General features: G+C 39.0%; 1 protein-coding gene across 1 annotated transcript in view; it reads right to left on the bottom strand.

Moving 5' to 3' along the window:
• Positions 1-3,028: 3,028 nt before the first annotated feature.
• MTHFD2L (methylenetetrahydrofolate dehydrogenase (NADP+ dependent) 2 like) overlaps positions 3,029-18,729 on the bottom strand; it is a 135,897-nt gene continuing 120,196 nt past the window's right edge. Inside the window, exon 8 of the mRNA XM_039230925.1 lies at positions 3,029-3,734. Coding sequence (XP_039086856.1) covers positions 3,622-3,734 — 113 coding nt within the window. The 3' untranslated portion in view covers positions 3,029-3,621. The remainder of the gene's footprint in view (positions 3,735-18,729) is intronic.

Genomic DNA, 18,729 nt, shown 5'->3' with positions numbered 1-18,729 from the left:
ATCTCTGCATACTTATCCAGCTCTATTTCCACCACTCTCCAACACACACTTTTCATTTTAGTCTGACTGTGACTCTTGCTTTCATATATATATGCTAAACTCCTTCATATATATATGCTAAACTGTATCTTTGTATTATTGTTCAATCCCCCTTAATTCTTCGGGACCTTTTTTACAGATATTTACAGAAAGAAGTTACTTCTCCAAAGCTCTTCTACATGGCCAGCATCTATCTTTTATGCCCCCCAAATATCCATACATAAGGTTGTGGTACCAGTGAACCAACTTCATCTCCTTTATGCGCTGACAAAGGCTTCCTTCTTTTTTTTTTTTTTTTAATATTTTTATTTATTTCTAGGAGAGAGAGAGAGAGACAGCGTGAGCAGGGGAGGGTCAGAGAGAGAGGGAGATACAGACTCTGAAACAGGCTCCAGGCTCTGAGCTGGCAGTCAGCACAGAGCCCGACGCGGGGCCCGAACCCACGAACCGCGAGATCATGACCTAAGCGAAAGTCGGACGCTTAACCGACTAAGCCACCCAGGCGCTCCCAAAGGCTTCCTTCTTGACTCAGACTCCTCTGAGTCCTCTTCTCAACTAGGCCTGATGAGCTCAGTTTTAGCAAAGAATCCTGCTCCATCAGTTTATGCAGACCCCCCAACCCTATATCTGATCAAGTTCCTCATGCTTCACCCTTTATATCTGGTCTGCCTTTAGCAAAAATCCTGGTAAGCTAGTTTAGCAAGACTCCCCCCACCCTTGAAATCCAATCAAGTTTCTCTTATAGTAATTTTGCATCCACTGCTCCCCCTGCTCATTGGATATAGATCCATAGCTACCTTGGCTATATTTGGAGCTCAGTTCAATCTTCTCTATTGCAACACTCTTTTTTATAATGTTTATTTATTTATTTTGAGAGAAAGGAAGCACAAGTGGGGGAGAGGCAGAGAGAAGGAGAGACAGAATCCCAAGCAGGCTCTGCACTATCAGCGCAGAGCCTGATGTAGGGCTTGAACTCACGAACCACAAGATCATAACCTGAGCTGAGATCAAGAGTCAGATGCTTAACCAACTGAGCCACCCAGGTGTCCCACAATAGTCTTTCTTTTTTTAAAATCTTTTAACGTTTATTCATTTTTGAGAGACAGAGAGAGACAGAGAGCAAGTTGGGGAGGGGCAGAGAGAGGAGACACAGAATCCAAAGTAGGCTCCAGGCTCTGAGCTGTCAGCACAGAGCCCAATGTGGTATTCAAACTCACGAACCGTGAGATTATGACCTGAGCTGAAGTCAGATGCTTACCCCGACTGAGCCACCCAGGTGCCTCAATAGTCTTGATCCCAGGCCAGTAGTCTTAGATAAAGTCTTTCTTACCATTTTGAACAGATGTCAGAGTAATTTTTCTTTTACGGTACTTTAGTTTGTTTCTAGAAAGGCTCACTCTTGAATTTTAACCCAGTCAAAGGGTAGAACCCTTTCAAAAATAATTCCTCCTGCACATTGAGGGTTTGAGGTGGTATTCTCAAAACTGCAGACTTCATTTTTTCCATGTACATGTACTTTGGGTCATTTTGTGTGTTTGGGGAATTGGGGCCCTTATGAATACAATAGGCCCTTTCTGAAATGTTTGCTTGGGGACTTTGATTTAAAACTTCTGTTGGTGTTATCGGACAAAGACTGGTCTGGACTGATGGTAGAATGGGCTATAGATCCTTTTCTTGGATGTTTAAAAACTTACACATTTCCCCAGCATGCTGTAAAGCGTAGGTAATAATTCTATTCCTGAAGCTAATATTACACTCTAGTCAACTAACTGGGATTTAAATAAAAACATGAAAGTACAAAAAAAAAAAAAAAGAAAAAAGAAATAGGTAACAAACATGAACAAAAAAACTTATAAATATCTTAAGGAAAAAGAAGACAGGTATTCTTCAAGTTGCTTTTATTACACAATTGAGATATTAATTACAAGCCTCTAGTCTATTTTCACACAGTTGATCAGGAGTGCACACTGATAAAGACATGCACTGGGTAAGAATCATTGTAGGTACATAAACACACTGGGATCAGCCATGAAAACAACATAATTATGTGCTGAGGCTAGTCTCAAAATTGCCTCCAACTGACATTCAATGTATTTCCTAATTTAAATTGTGTTAGAAATACGGCATCTACTTTAAGAACCAAATACTGTAACAGAAGAGGGAAGAACTGTGGGCAAGAAAGTGGTAGATTTCTAGTTGTAGCCTCAGGGTCAGCTTGGGCACATTGTGTCGTATTTTCCTGTTAATTTCTGAATCTGTGAACAGACATAATGTTTGTTCTTTAATGATGTCCTTGCTCATCCTATATCATATTTTTCTAATATTTGTGGGGAAATACAGCCATACTTTTGTTTTCTATGTTTGTTTTGGAATTTTTCATTATTACTCAAGGAAAGGATTTTCCAAATATTTTTCTAGAAGAAGAAAGAAATTACATGTAAACAACCTATCCTTATTACATTTTTACTATGGCAAGCAGTCATTTACAATTTGAAATGATCATTACCTTTCTTTTTTTTTTTTTCAGTTTTTTTTTTTAATGTTTATTTTTGAGAGAGACAGAGACAGAGAGTGAGTGGGGGAGGGGCATAGAGAGGGAGACACAGAATCTGAAGCAGGCTCCAGGCTCTGAGCTGTCAGCACAGAGCCTGACGTGGGGCTCGAACCCATGAACTGTGAGATCATGACCTGAGCCGAAGTCAGACACTTAGCCAACTGAGCCACCCAAGCACCTCTGATCATTGCCTTTCTAAGTAACCCTGTGTTTTTTGCTTTCTTTATTTTTCTTTTCTTTTCTTTTTTAATGTTTTATTTATTTCTGAGAGAGAGAGAGAGACAGACAGACAGCGTGAGCAGGGAAGGGTCAGAGAGAGAGGGAGATACAGAATCCAAAACAGACTCCAGGCTCTGAACTGGCAGTCAGCACAGAGCCCAACTCGAGGCTCGAACCCACGAACCGGGAGATCAGGACCTGAGCTGAAGTCAGAGGCTTAACCGACTGAGCCACCCAGGCACCCCTAATTTTCTTTCCTTGAATAGAGTGTCATTTTCTCATTAATCTACCTCATAGGATCCATTCATGAGATATACTGGCTCAAGATTTTATTTTTAATGTTTTAGCTTTCTTTTACAAGTAAGCTCTTTTTCAGCATATGAGACACATAAAATATATAAAAATGGAGCATGCTTATGTCCAAACCGAAGTTACATTTTACAAGGGCATCTGTTTGGCTGACAAGACATTTGTTGAAAACATACAGTGTGTCATATTTGTGTCAAAAATATATTCATTTATTACGAGCCCTTTATTATTTAATATTATGAACAAATATCATTCACAAAATAAACCATTGTTACCAAAGTTTTCATTGGAATTGTTTTTTGTTTTATCCTAAAACTCAAAATCTGTTTGCAGGAAATGCGTAAAGGTGTATGGATCCTCTGATCCACAGTGATTCCCTCCATGAAAAAATAAATACGATGTAGAAATAAATAGCTTCGTAGTAAAATATAAAGGTGTTTACACCCTTTGTCAAATAAATAAATAGCATGACTTCATTTTGCTTTATTCTTTCCTGTGAATTAGTAGATGAGTTTTTTAGCTGCTAGAAGGGTGTTCCTCAGAAGCATGGCCACGGTCACCGGTCCAACGCCTCCTGGAACTGGAGTGATATAGCCCGCCTTCTTCTTAACAGCTGATGGAGAAAACAGAGAGCCATCTTTATTTTTAAGGTTTTTTTTTCTGAGAATATGATATTTTAAAATATACTGAACTAGTAAAAGATAAACTGAGACATAGAAAAAAATTTTTTAAGGTTTTATTTTTTGGCAGGGGGCACCTAGGTGGCTCAGTTGGTAAACCAACCAAGTCTCAATTTGGGCTGGGGTCATGATCTCAAGGTTGGTGGGATTGAGCCCTGCTTCGGGCTCTGTGATGACAGCATGGAGACTGCTTGAGAGCCTCTCTCTCCCTCTCTTTGTCCCTCCCCCACTAGCACGTGTGCTTTGCTCTCTCCCTTTAAAAAAAAATGGAAAAAAGATTTTATTTTATTATTTTTTTAAAGTAATCTCGGGGCGCCTAGGTGGCTCAGTTGGTTAAGTGTCCGACTTTGGCTCAGGTCATGATCTCATGGTTCATGGGTTCAAGCCCCACGTCGGGTTCTGTGCTAGCAGCTCAGATCCTGGAGCCTGTTTCAGATTCTGTGTCTCCCTCTTTCTCTGTCCCTCCCCCGCTCATGCTGTCTCTCTCTGTCTCAAAAATAAAAACTATAAAAAAATTAAAGTATTCTCTACATTCAATGTAGGGGTTCGACATTACAACCCTGAGATAAAGAGTCACATGGTCTACCAAGTGAGCCAGCCAGCCACCCCTAAAATTTTTAAGAGCTCACTTGAGTATTTATCAATTCAAATTGGACAGCAACAAACTGGAAGTAGTCAGGAGAGCTCCACCAACAAGGAGCCAATGAAAGATTTGTAAGAGAAGAGGCAGAAACAAAGCAAGGTCATTATCGATTGGCTACAACAGCCTAATTGGCTGTTGGTGACTGGTTGTTCTTAGGTTTTGATTTTGTAATCTGTAGGTGTTTATAGGCTTACATTTTGGTTTGCTTACACAGGCTGCCGTGGCATTAGAGCCATATGAGTCCAACAGCCTCCTTGTTTAATTAATTTAACAGAATAGGGTGGATTTTTCTGCATTACACATATAACTTTAACAACCTCAACCACATTTTTAGAACGAAGTAGGCGAGAAACACTCACACACTTAGATAAACAATTCTGTGTATGATGTCTAATCATCCTAAGACTGTAAGTTGAATCTCCATGCAGTTAGCTTTACATGATAAATATCCATAACCCATGATTGACCCAACTACCTGTAATTCTCATTAACCAGTCCTAAAATACATGCAATTGGTCACAAAGGGGGAACAGGATATAGACAGTTCAGCACACGCCATTTGTTAAGTTGGAAAATTCCTGTTGTAACAACAGCATCATTGATGTGTGGATAATACATTCCAGTGCAAGTCTAATAAAAATCATCAAATATATCTGAATGACTGACATATACACAGAGTTCTGTTCTAAGGTATGTAGACTTATTCAGTGAATAGACTCAAAGAAAATGACAGAGAACTTTCAGCAAGTTTTATTTAAGAATGTTTTCACACCCACATTATTACACGTGAATGGCCCCACACTTTGACCTGCTGGTTTAGTGCTTCCCCATGTGAATGTGAACAATGAAGCTTTCCCAGATAACTCTTTTACAAACTTAGCATTGACAACACTTCTTCAATGCACACTCTGACATTCTTAACCACATGTTATTTAGATATATTATTGCCTTTTACAAGTTTGCTCCAAGATGCTTCCATATGAATCAAAACTAACAGATCTTAAGTACTATTTAGTATTATAGAATTATACTTTGTAGATCTTAAGTATCATTTTTGTACAATTTATAATGCCCTCTTGAAAGAGGGTTTGTAAAATTTACATTTATTTTATGTGAAGTTAGTAGTACACTAGATTATTTTTTAAATCAGAGGCAAAGCAAAGCAATAATACTCTTTTACTTGAAGAAAAGTCCAATTAGGCTAAATACATCACAAAAAGAAAAGTCTAGCTAGTATGTGTTATCAACCTTCTCATGGCATGTTACCAAGAGAAGATAAGAATACTTAGGATTTGGAAGGTAATAGAATAGTTTTCCAAAAAGCCTCTCTACACATGAACATGCCATTTCCCTCGCCACACTTCTATTCAATGCCAAACACTCGGCTAGGTCAACAGCCATTTCACAAATAGCCATGATTTATCAATATTTTCTTCCTGAGCTCTAGCTAGTCCTTCTTCCTGGAATATTCTTCTACTTTGTCCATATACGAAAAGTCTTATTATTAAAGGGCCATATTAAAAGCCAATAAAATGTTACTTGTGCATGATTTTTCTCAGAAACTTCCCCCTCCAACGTTGACCCCAAAGCCCCACTATCTGTGTTCCCAGTAACTGAACACATTACTCTGTTATGGAACTTAACACTCTGTGCCATCTGTTTTCTTAACTAGACATCAGCACCTGGAAGGGAGAAACCAAGCCTTTACAGCTGGTGCTGTTGCCATTGTTTTGAATCTTAAGCGTCTCTGCATGCACAGATTAGGCAATTTGGTAAATTTTGTTAAATTTTTTATTTACCTATTAAATAGCCCTTGAAATTTAAAATCTAAAATCAATTTTTAGGAATGTGTCAGTGGATACAAACAATTTAGTTCATGCTAATTTAGTGAAAAACTCAAGCTACTAATTTGCTTGGTCATGACACACTGTAGTTTTTACTATTTTTTAAAGTTTATTTCTTTATTTTGAGACAGGGAGAAAACGTATGAGTGAGGTGGGGAGACACAGAATCCAAAGCAGGCTCTGCACTGTCAGTGTGGAGCCCAATTTGAGGCTTGAACTCATGAACGGTGAGATCATGACCTGAGCCGAAATCAAGAGTCGGATGCTTAACTGAGAGGGCTACCAAGTCACCCCTACTTTGTGATAAGCTGGCCTGATGGCATGACCAGTCTCCCAGGACCTTTTCTATAGATTTGGAAAAGCCATGCCTTTAAAATATCAGCAGATCTCTAGAAGAAATGTACTACTATTTACACTGATAGTATATAAAGTCATGTATTTGTAAAGTACTTACTTTGAAACATTAATGGGTAAAAATAAAAGACTACTGAATGATATGGTAAATGAAGAATCAAGTATAAACTAAATCTTCAATGGAAAACAAAATGGTTTATTTCACAACCAACAGGTGGATAAAAGTCATTGTGTCAGGGAATCTGCTCTGGGTAAATAGTCATTTTTTATATAATTTGGTTTTCAACTTGGAAAGGGAAAGTGGCTTGGAATTATGTGTATATAAAAAATAGTAATAACCCTAGCTACTATCAATTGAGTACCTACTAACTGCCAAAGAACTTTATATATATGATTTGAATAATTCACATTGAATTATTACTTCACTTTAATAGATGGAGAAAGTGTGTCTCCCTGAAGTTAAAGGGACTTACCACTCCCTTATATGGCAGAGACATTATTTACAGCCAGGCTTGAAATGCTCCACGATGACATCATTCCACCCCATACCCAGCGCAACTGCATTATAGACCCGAATACATAGAAATATCCCAAGAAAGACTCAAGTGCCAAAAATAAACTCAGTTTTCTTGAAGGGTTAGGAGGGTAGTCTGAGAAAAGAAACAAAGAGGAAAGTTTGAGTAAGAAATTTTTCTACATATTTCCTATGCACGTTCACAGTCCCTCATGTTTGAATTATGTCCAGCACGTCAAATTACACAGCTGGGTTAGCAGTCTGAACTGCTTTCTTCCTGGGCGTCAGATCAGATAAACCACTGGTCTGCTCAGGTGACATGACACTCCTCTCCCAAATTATGTTTTTCACAATATGCTTACTATTGCATTCTTCTGCTTCAAAAAGTGAGGTTTGGGGTGGTGGGAGAGGGAAGGGGAATGAGCTGTTGTATGAAATAATACCTGCTGTAAATCTGGAGCTTCCGTCTGCTTTTTTTTTTTTTTTTCACACATTTTCCTGGCAGAAACACACATGTATCTTGTCTTGCCTATTACTTCATAGAAATACATTATGTGATGGGTAGCGGGACTTCACCTGATGTGGGCTAGGGCTTCTCTGGACATTCATAAGCTTTCAGTTGTATCAACGGAGCTCTGTACACTTCTCACTAAGCAAGCATTATGATATCACTATGAACACACCTTGTTATTCAAATATGTGCTTCCAATATTTTTTTTATCTTTGAAATAAAGTGGATGAATATGAAAATTAAGTTGGTACAGTCTGGAAAGGCCAACTGTGAGGAGTTAGATTGAAAAAAAACATATTAGGTGTTTACCCTTTCTGATTTGATTTTCATGAAAATCTATATCTGGGAATGGAATGTAACTGCATCTGCTGCTGATTAGTGTCAATGTATTGTCTATTTACATAAGAACCAGGATACGGAAGTACTGATTTCTCAAGAAAGATAGGGAATTATTATTGGCAAATGCCTGCGAGTACAGATGCCAATGCATTTCTCTAGTCTAATGATTTTGCATGACTATTCCAGGGCTGTCCTACAAGACATATTTATGAAGTCTCAGAAGTGGCTTATTAGCTAAAATTATTCACATGAGAAACAATTAAATTCAATATGTTTGATGCTCTCAAAAGCTTCTTCCCCAATCATGTCTGCAGGAGAGTAAGTTAACAAGCATTAAGTCACCAGAATGATCTCTCATTGGGTGGTCTTCCCCTGAGGGCAGACAAAGGTTTGCCCTTGCTTGTAGAAGATGATGCTTTTAAAGATTAATCCTATTCTGTGTGTGTGGAGCGCGCGGGGGGGGGGGGGGGGGGGGACACGTTCTACGTACTCTATTGAAAAGAATTACAGAAGCACTTTAAGGCAATAATTTCTTTCAGAGACTTATTTACTCTGTGTTTAGGTGTGAGGGAGTATGTGTGCATGTTAAGGAAAATGCCAACTATTCTGGATGTATGAGAACAAGGTACAGGTTCTCCCTCTCCCATGCTATCTGAAAGTAGAGCATTCCTATGAAAACTTTCATAAGCCAAAATGGTATGAAGTTGAGGCAAATATTATTAATTTATATGGAAAAAAAATTTGAGCATGCCCAGACCTAAAAACAAAGAAAACCACCTCCCTGGCTTCTCTGACCCTTAGGACTCATCTTGCTAACAGGTGCACAAAATAAATGAAGATAAGCATAGATGCTCACAGACACAGTTCAAAGCAATGGTGGCTGGATGTTGAAATGAGTATTGTTTCCAGGAAGGAGCTTGGCAGAGCCACTCTCCCAGCTCAGGGTGCACACTGCTTCTGTAATGCTTGCTGCAAAACAAATGCTGAATGTTTTTTGTTTTGCAACTGTTTTCCTCCCCAGGAAAGCTAAAATTCTCATTGGATTTCTTTCACCTAGCAAAACCAGATACTGATGTATGCTTTTTAAAAGCAAAGTGGCTACAAGAATATTCAGCCAGTGGGGGAATGTGCATTGGATATTGATCGATAATCAGGATTTTCATAAGAGGCTTAGGGATTGTAAAACCAGGGTTGGATTCGATTTTGTGAAGTTAACATGATTTCAGAGTTACCGAAACTGTTGAACAATGGAGGCAAATAAAACAATCATCAAATCCTATTGTTATCTGCATGGAACTTGCACTGGGGAACGAGATTCAGATGGAAATGACTTGGTGAAGTTTAAAGCAGGTTTCTGAAAATAAAGATTTTGAGGAAAGGCAACAATTAGCATGACAATCTATTTGAATGACCTCTCTATAAACTTTAGACTCTGCAAAGGAAATTCTGTAGATTTCCTTGAGGATAATTTAGAATATTAGAGCATCTACATTTAGTTGTATAAAAAGAAAAGAAATGACCATTTAAAAACAGTCATTTGGGTTGCAAGATTTGCCTCTGTACATACTACTCTTTCTTTGACATACCTTTTCTGCATTTTCTCACCTGATGAATATTTATTCTTCCTTTCCAGATTTAGCTAAATGTCATTTCCTTTGTGGCACTCATTAACTCCCCAGGCTGAGTTCATTCATTGGCCCGTGAAATTTAGCAGAGTGATTTTCAATATTCAGTCACAACGTATGCTGAAGTCTCCCGAGAAAAGTAGTCAAAATACAATCTAAAGTACTTGGCTTTGGATAGCTGGCAGTTCTCTTAAGAACACTGGTGCATTTGATAGAATGTTCTATGGATCTTGACTACTTGAACATTAATTCTGTAAGGCCCTATTTGACCAGTAAATTTAAAGTTGCTTTGAAATATTGAAAAATCGCAGGACACCTTGTGTTTTATAATGCAAACATTTACTAAGTGAGATGTGTCCTATAACTTAAAAGTGGCCATAAATGAGAACTGCAATTGGAAGTAACTTTTTTTCTTCTAAACTAGGTAAAATGCTTGGTCTCTTGACAGAACTACCAGAGGCACTGTAAATTAAAAGTTAATAAGATTTTGAAAAAAGAAAAAAGAAAAGTAGTCAAACTACATATCCTTCCTCCCAACTCATAATGCTAGGGCACGCCACTGAGAATCATTGTTGGAGTGAGAGAGACTTCTAATAGTGGTTGTGTGAGGGAGAAGGTGTTACACATGTTAATAGAGGAAGTTTAAAACATGGTTGAAATTCACTGCTTCATTAAGGCTTCTTCACCTGGGGACCACCCGGTCTCCCAGTCAGGCCCCAGGTAAACCCCAGTGTGCAAATGCTTAAATCACAGTTGCTAACGCCCCTTTGATCAAAGCAAGTTACACAGTCAAACTCAGATTTGAAAGGCTTGGGATAAGGAGATTGGTAAAATCGCATCACCAAAGGGATGCATATATGGAGACAGAAGAAATGTGTACTCATTATTTTATAATCTACTGTAATAGTCTTTTGGTTAAGAGACAAAATCTCTAATGTGCTGCCAGATTTATTCTTTAAAACATAGATTAGGGGCACCTGGGTGGCTCAGTCGATTAAGCATCAGACTTCGGCTCAGGTCATGATCACACAGTTTGTGGGTTCGATCCCCGCATCGGGTTCTGTGCTGACAGCTCAGAGCCTGGAGCCTGTTTCAGATTCTGTGTCTCCCTCTCTCTCTGCCCCTGCCCCACTTGTGCTCTGTCTCTCTCTGTCTCAAAAATAAACAAAACAAAACAAAATTTTTAAAAATAGGTTAGATCATTTCAGCTTTGGAACATTTGATGAATCTTTACTGTCTCCAGGATACAGAATATATTCTTTGTCGTGGCAGTTAAGGTCTTTTATGATCTGGCCCTACATCTGTGTCTTGCATTATTTCCGTATACTTGCATATTTTCCTAACTTTTTCACTGTTACCACACTGGCTACAGATTGGTCCAGATAGATTCACCACAAATGTTTCTGGAGAAAGATGGCAGCCGTAGCTACTGTCTCTTGGAACTTACAGTGTAGCTGCGTGATAGATATTAAAAATACAATCACCTAAATAATCACTGAACTATGGCTATGAAATGTGCTACAAATGTGAATGTTAAAGGAGGACCTAACTGAGCACTACAGGCATATGTGGTATTTATCTATGCCAACTCCAGAAATATGAAGGATAAATCAATGTTTCCATGGGAAATGGAGAGGTGAGAAGTAGACAGTGTTCTTAGTAGGGGGAACAATGTCTGTGACAAAAGCGGAAAGAAGCCTCCCTCAAGTGGAAAGGAACATGAACTCTTGGAAACACGGCAAGGCCAGAGGGGCTGACATTCAGGAGTGAAGGGGAAGAGTCCTACTCACAGAGCCCAGAGGATAATGTTAATAATTTTGGATATTAACCTAAGAGCAATGGTTAAAGTATTTTTAAAATTTGAGGGAAAAAAATACGTTCTGAGGCAAGGTAAGATCAGATGGGGAAACTGTTTTGTATTGTCACATTTCTCTAATGAAATGAGAAAGGGAGGTAAACAAAAAGTAGGAACATCAAGTAAGATGTGCTAAGATGGTAATATATGCTGGTTCTTGCATGAGTGACTCAAGGAGGGAACAGGAATCCGATATGGGCATCAGAGAAAGATTTGTAAAGTGACAGAAAAGCATCAAGATCTGATAGATGCCAGAGTGTTAAGAAAAAGGAGAGGATACAATGCGGACATAGGAAATAGTAAAAGCAAAAGAGATTTGATTTGACAATGAATTTGATGCAGCGGAGGAACTGACAGAAGTTCATCATGATGGAAGTACATGAGGAAAACACAGTAGAAAGAGACAAGACAGGAGGTGGACATGGGCTGCATGATCCCCAGGTGAGGAGTCAGGACACTGAGGTTGGGTGATGACAGCTGTAGTTATTGTGTCCAGATGGATAAGCTTTTAGGAAAGTCTGTGAATGAACTTGGTTACTTCTATATGTAGGAATAGTCAGTTCTGCAAAATGAGAAAATGGGAGTGAAAAATGCATACTACTTAATAATTTTCAGAAAAAATTACAGAGAAAGTCATGTTGTATTTTCATAAAGTTTTAGGTCCTTGAATGTTATTAACTTATTACCCAAGAAATATATATATATTTTTTTGGAGAGAGAGAGAGAGGAAAAAAGGGAGGGTTAGAGGGAAAGGGAGAGAGAGAATCTAAAGCAGACTCCATGCCTAGCACAGAGCCCAACACGGGCCCGATTTCATGACTATAAGATCATGACCTGAGCTGAAATCAAGAGTCAGACACTTAATCGACTGAGCCACCCATGTGTCCCCCGAAAGAAATCCTTTTTTCATCTGAAATCTGGAATCTAATCTGTTGTGTTCCCTTTTCTCTGCCATGTGGATGACTACTTTTTTGGTTACTGGCTTCAGATTTCTAAAGCAAAGAATTAAGATTGGTGTGCTTGACATCTTTTCCATTATTCTTACTTGAAAACACCATGTTTCAAGGTCAGAATTAGAACAAGAACTATGGAGTAGAGGTCGTTTTCATGTTTCAAATTTGAGGTGATGACAGGGATAATGGAAGAAACTAGGTGCCCAGTCTATGTATCTCAAAAAATTCCAGGGGTGGGGCGCCTGGGTGGCTTAGTCGGTTAAGCGTCCAACTTCGCTTAGGTCATGATCTCTCGGTTCGTGGGTTCGAGCCCCGCGTCTGGCTCTGTGCTGACTGCCAGCTCAGAGCCTGGAGCCTGTTTCAGTCTGACTCCCTCTCTCTCTGACCCTCCCCTGCTCATGCTCTCTCTCTCTCTAGAAATAAATTAAAAAAACCTTAAAAAAAAAAAATTCCAGGGGTGACACGTGGTCACAAGGTGTGGAAAGATTACTCATGAAGGATCCTAATAGCAACTTAAGAGACATCAAAATGCCCTTTAACGACTTAGGTAAGAATACATGAAAATGTATGTGATCATTAATCTTAGGCACCAGCAATCCATGCTTCATGACAGTGTGTTTTTGGCTTGTATGTTCTGTGTCATTATTTCCTCTGGAAACTTTATGTTCTCAAGTTCCTACAGTCTGACTTAATAATCCAAACTCTCACCTAAGAATGCTTGGTTGGGAAGACTCAATAATTCTTTGGCAAATAGTGAACTTCTACTTCAGCACATTATATACTACTCCAAAGGTTCCAACTAACAGAATTTCTGAGTGTACCTAAACAATTAATTTTGCTATTATGGCTTGGAAATTGTATATTCTGGCAAAGTCAAAGCATATATTTGTGCTTTGTAAATGTATTTGGGGTGGAGGATGAGAACTTGATGTCTCAAGTTCCTGTCATATTGTTTTATCTCTCTTTGTATTTCATCCAGGTTTCTGTCATTCTTAACGAAGTACTCTGTGGCCATGTCAGTTTTGCAACGATGCCACAAATAATTTTTAAAACCAACTTCCTTCCCCAAAAGGAAAAGGAATGACTCCTTATGTGTGGCAAGACAGCAGGTGGAAAATTTCTTGTTTTTCTCATATGAATTTCAGCCTTCTAGTGTACATGTATAATTGTCTAAATTAAATGCTTGGAGAATTTTCCCATGCTTCTAAATGCAGGCTATTTAGACATGACCTCTCAGACACATCCACTATAATGAAGGGGAGACAAGCTTCAGGAAAGTGAAGTACATGAATAACAACCAGAAAAACCTGACTGGCATAGGACTGGAAAAATAGTATGACTCAGGAGGTAATATGGAAAACACTCCACTTTCTCATAGAGTTGATATAAAAGTGACACTTAAGAGCATGATGGGCCAGAGAGAGTAAAGAGCTCCTTGACAAGTGAATGGCTCACCACTGAACTCTTGCAAGGTAACAAGGAATCAGATGCCCCCGAGGCAATTTACTATGCTTCCTCTTGCATTTATCTGGTTGCCTGATTTTGAGGTTTCTACAAGATTTCTACATATATTAGGACTTTCATTATGACAGCACCCTTTGGGGCATTAATGGGAAGGGCAGGATTAAGGCCCTAATGGAGTACAAGAGAATGAGACTCTGATCCACATTTCTATACAAAGTGTGTTGGCTTCAGTAGGTTGGTGAGCTGCACTTAGATCAATGCATCCCTCACCTATTTACAACGTTATCCATATATGTAGGGTGGCTAATCCTTTTGCTTTTCTTTACTTTTCTCCTTACATTAAATCAAATCTCTATCTATCCAGTTACCTGTCTTATAGATGTGAATACCAAAAAATACTGCTCATATCACTCAAGGCATTCAATGGAACCAAACAGCAAATCAATCACCTAATGAAAATTTGAAATTGCCTTCTGTGAACTCTGTCTATGACCCATCAGTGGCACCCTCTTCCTGACCAGGGAGGGTGCTAGTTACCACTGCCAGATTCCATTTTGGTAGGCAAGAGTAAGGATCCCTACTATGTGTATTTCTAGTACTCTACCCAAAAGACCAGCAATATCTCCTTTTCATGAATTCTTAAAAAGAAACATAATCATCATTTACTCCTGTCATTCTCCCCAGTCCTTTGCCCACAAACCACCGAACATTCCCATCATACAATGATAAACCTGTAAACTAGATAGGTTGTTTGGAGTGTCCTCCAAATCTTCTGGCAAAGTCTTAATGTCGGTAGCCTGCTATAATCAACCCAAAATGGTAGGAGATAGTACCTTCATTTTGTTCTCTATAGTTAACAGTCTCTTTTATGGTTTGCTTCCCTCTCTCTCTCTCTTTTTTTTTCCCTTTCTTCTGTGTTCATCTGTTTTATTTTAAAGTAAGCATCTTTTGGAAGTGGTTTTGGCACTACTTACTACCAAGTGTGTGTTAGACAAGATGGGAAAATCAGAGAGTATTGCCATTTTCTACTGAAATGGTACTAGTTTTGAACAATTTTAATATTGTATTTTAATATGGGGTCCTGAGAAGCAACTACCAAAAAATCTCATCATTAGGTGTAAAAGAGAAGAGACATGCAGAAGCACTCGGCACTTCAATTGTTCCTGTGGATGTCCTTTTTATGCTTCAACTTATAAAGGTAGGTTCCTCAATGGCAAATACAATCTTCTAAAAAGTCTTAAAAGCTGACCTGTTTTCAAAGATCTAGACTTTGCAATAGAGCATCATGTTGTAAAATGTAAGCATGCTGTGAGTCACAGTGGGGGCGACTGGCTCACTGACAGAGATCTCACAGTGACCACTACTACTTGTTTTATGAAATGACCTGCAGGGGCACTATGACCACAGCATTATTACAGTTTCTCTAAAAGAAGCTTTTGTAAATTTCCATCAAGTTTTTCAAAACGATTGGAAGAAATTATTTTGTGTTGTGTTAGGTCTTCCCTTATACTTGGGCTGGAATTTTGGGCTACCTTGTAATCATCTACCACAAAAGTTGATATGCTGAGTCAGACTGACCATATTGTTATGAACTGAATGTGTGTGTCTCTCCAAAATGTGTAATTTAAAATCCTAATCTAGGATGTGATGGTATTAGGAGCTGGGACTTTGGGAGGTGACTAAGTAATGAGAGTGGAGCCTTCAGGAATGAGACCAATGCTTTCATTGAAAAGACTCCATAAGGTTCTCTCATTTTTGGCATCAGATGGAGAAACAATCAGAAGTTAGCTATCTGTAACCCAGAAGAGGCTCTTCATCAGAATCCGACTATGATGGCACTGTGATCTTGGACTTATATCATCCAGAACTATAAGAAATAGATACAGGGGGCCTGGGTGACTCAGTCGGTTAAGTGTCCGACTTTGGCTCAGGTCATGATCTCACGGTTCGTGGGTTCAAGCCTTGCATCGGGCTCTGTGTTGACAGCTCAGAGCCTGGAGCCTGTCTTTGGATTCTGTGTTTCCCTCTCTCGCTGACCCTCCCCTGCTCATGCTGTCTCTCACTCTCTTTCAAAAGTAAATAAAACATTAAAAATAAATAAATAAATAAATAAATAATAAATAAATAAATAAATAAATAAATAAAATAAAACAGATGAACATAGGGGAAAGAAAAAAAAAAGAGAGGGAGGCAAACCATAAAAGAGACTCTTAACTATAGAGAACAAAATGAGGGTGGCTGGATGCGAGGTAGGTAGGGGATGGGCTAGATGGGTGGTGGCTATAAAAGAGGGCACTTATGATGAGCGCTGAATGTCGTATGTAAGTGATAATTTACTAAATTCTCCTCCTGAAATTAATATTGCACTATATATTAACCTACTGGAATCTAAATAAAAACGTGAAACATTAAAAAACAAAAGAACCTCACTTTAACATGTAACCTGGGGAATATAAATTCCACGAGAACAGGAGCTTTATCTTTATGCATGGCTCTCTCCCCAGTACCTTGAAGGTATGTTGAATGAGAAATATGTACTCAACAGTAAATCAACGAGTGACTCAATGGACATATTATTACTGGATCTGGATTGTTGCAGGTTAATAACATGTTTGATGCCACCTCGAGTGGCAGCTTTTGTTCTCATTAAGGTAACTTTAAGCAATTACTCCTGTAATGTAAGAGTAACACTAGAGATTTATAAGTACAGAGGATGATCATACATGTGACCAATGGTGTGACTAAGAAGGCACAACCCCTGCTGTGGGATGGAGATACAAAAAGAACACAGGACAAGATGCTTACCTTACAGAGGCATACAAAGTAGTGGGGAACAACCAAGTAAAAGCACAAGGTAGTCCAGAAGCAAGAACAAAATGAACAAGGCAGGTAAGACCTTCTATGGGGGATTAGAGATGTTGGGAATAAGCAGGGGTGCTTTCAAGTTGATTCATACGATTTTTGGGTGAAGAACAGACTTGACCAGAAGAGAGTGGAGGCCAGGAAAGCAGTGAGGAGCAGGTGGTAACTACAATGTGAAGTTAGGTATTTCTGGATTAGTACCAAAGTGAGACCGGAGAGAAAAGGTAAATAATGAGCATACACACAAACACACACACACACACCTACTGTCTTCTGTCAGGCACTAAACTCAGCAAGCCACGTACATTAGCTCATGTGAAGTGATTATTTCATGTAATCTTCATAACAACTTTATAAGATAGCCATTATTATCTGTTTTTCAGATGATAAAATCAAGTCCCAGAGAGGTGAAGTGATTTGCCTAAGATCATAATTGTTTTATGCAACAGAACTAGGATTCAAACCTAAGTCAGCCTGACTCCAAATTGAAATCTTTTTAAGAAAGATTGGATATAATCTACAAGAGCATGGAGCGGGTTTCAAAGGTGAAATACTATGCATACACAAGAGATCTGGAAGAGACTATAGTAAAAGAAGAGAAATTATAGATTCAAAGCTGCTTTAAAAGCACTCCAAGGGTTTTAGTTCCACATCTAGTAGTTTCTTAGAAAAACGGTACTATATAATTCTAGACCCCCTTTTGTCCTCATATTTTGACTGCAGAGTTGAAAGTTTGAGTAATAATTCTGACCAGATAGAGACCCAAATTATAAACTCCCTTTTGTTGGAGGAAGGATTTGCTGTCAAGTAGAGATGCTTTGGTAAGCCTCCAGCTGCTTGGGGCATGATTCACAATTGTTTACAGTGTCATACTTCCCTCCTTCAACAATGTAGAGCCTACTATTGAGTACAATAGACCTTCTACAGTTCTTCTTGGCCTTTAATCTGCTATTTCTCACCTGGAATGAGCCCCTTCTTTTCCCTCTGCCCCCTCTCTAATCTATATACGCACACTTGGGTGAAATCCATTCATCTTTTCAGACTCATCTCAAAAGGATTCTAGAACTGGAATCTTCACTCTTGCTTATTTGAAAACGGAGTCATAACTGATTCTTTGCTTTCTTTTATATCTAATCGTTCAGCCAATCATTCCAACTCTTCCTTTAAATTATATCTACCATCTAACCACCTGTTCACACCTTCACCCATTACCACGCTGGTCCACACCCCATCTTGGATAATTTCTTGCTTGGATAATTACAATAGCCTCTTAACAGGTATCCTATTTATATCTTAGCTTCTCTAAGGTCTATTTGACATTCAGTAGCCAGAGTAATTCTGTTAAAATGCAAGTCAAATGTCATTTCTTTGCCGCAAATCCTCTAATCACTTTCCAGTGCACTTAAAGTAAAATCCAAATTCTTTTCCATGGCCTGCAAGATCTGACATGATGTGGGACCCCTGCTGCTACCTCTTAGACTTTATTCCCCATGATTCTTCCCCTTATTTACTCTGTGCCAGTGACAATGGCCTTACGGCAACCCATGAAAGCCATTAGGCATGCTGGTCCTCAAGGTCTTCACACTTGCTGCTCTGTGTGGGGGGGGATATTCCTCTCCCATAAATCCACATGGCTCCCTCCCTCACTTTGTTCAGGTTGGCAGTGTGCCTTCCCTGAACACCCTTCATAGCAACCTTACTCTATAATTTTCTAGCCTCCCTTATCTAGGTTTTATTTTTGTAACACCAAACACTGCTTAATATATTACATGGATTTGTATGTATTTGTTTATTATCTGTCTTCTCCAACCTGATGTAAACTACCTGTGGGTTAGGACTTTGCCTATTTAGATCTTTGTTGCATCTCCAGTGCCTATCACAATGCCTGACACATAACATCCCTTCAACCCCTCCTGCATATCAGCCTCAGCCCTGCTCTGGCTTCCAGGAACTCCCGACAGGGC

The sequence above is a fragment of the Hyaena hyaena genome, unplaced genomic scaffold, assembly GCF_003009895.1.
Source record: "Hyaena hyaena isolate Hyena2069 unplaced genomic scaffold, ASM300989v1 scaffold_54, whole genome shotgun sequence".
In the NCBI taxonomy this organism is placed as follows: domain Eukaryota; kingdom Metazoa; phylum Chordata; class Mammalia; order Carnivora; family Hyaenidae; genus Hyaena; species Hyaena hyaena.
Note: the sequence above shows the minus strand (reverse complement) of the source record. Positions and strands in the feature narration are given on the sequence as shown.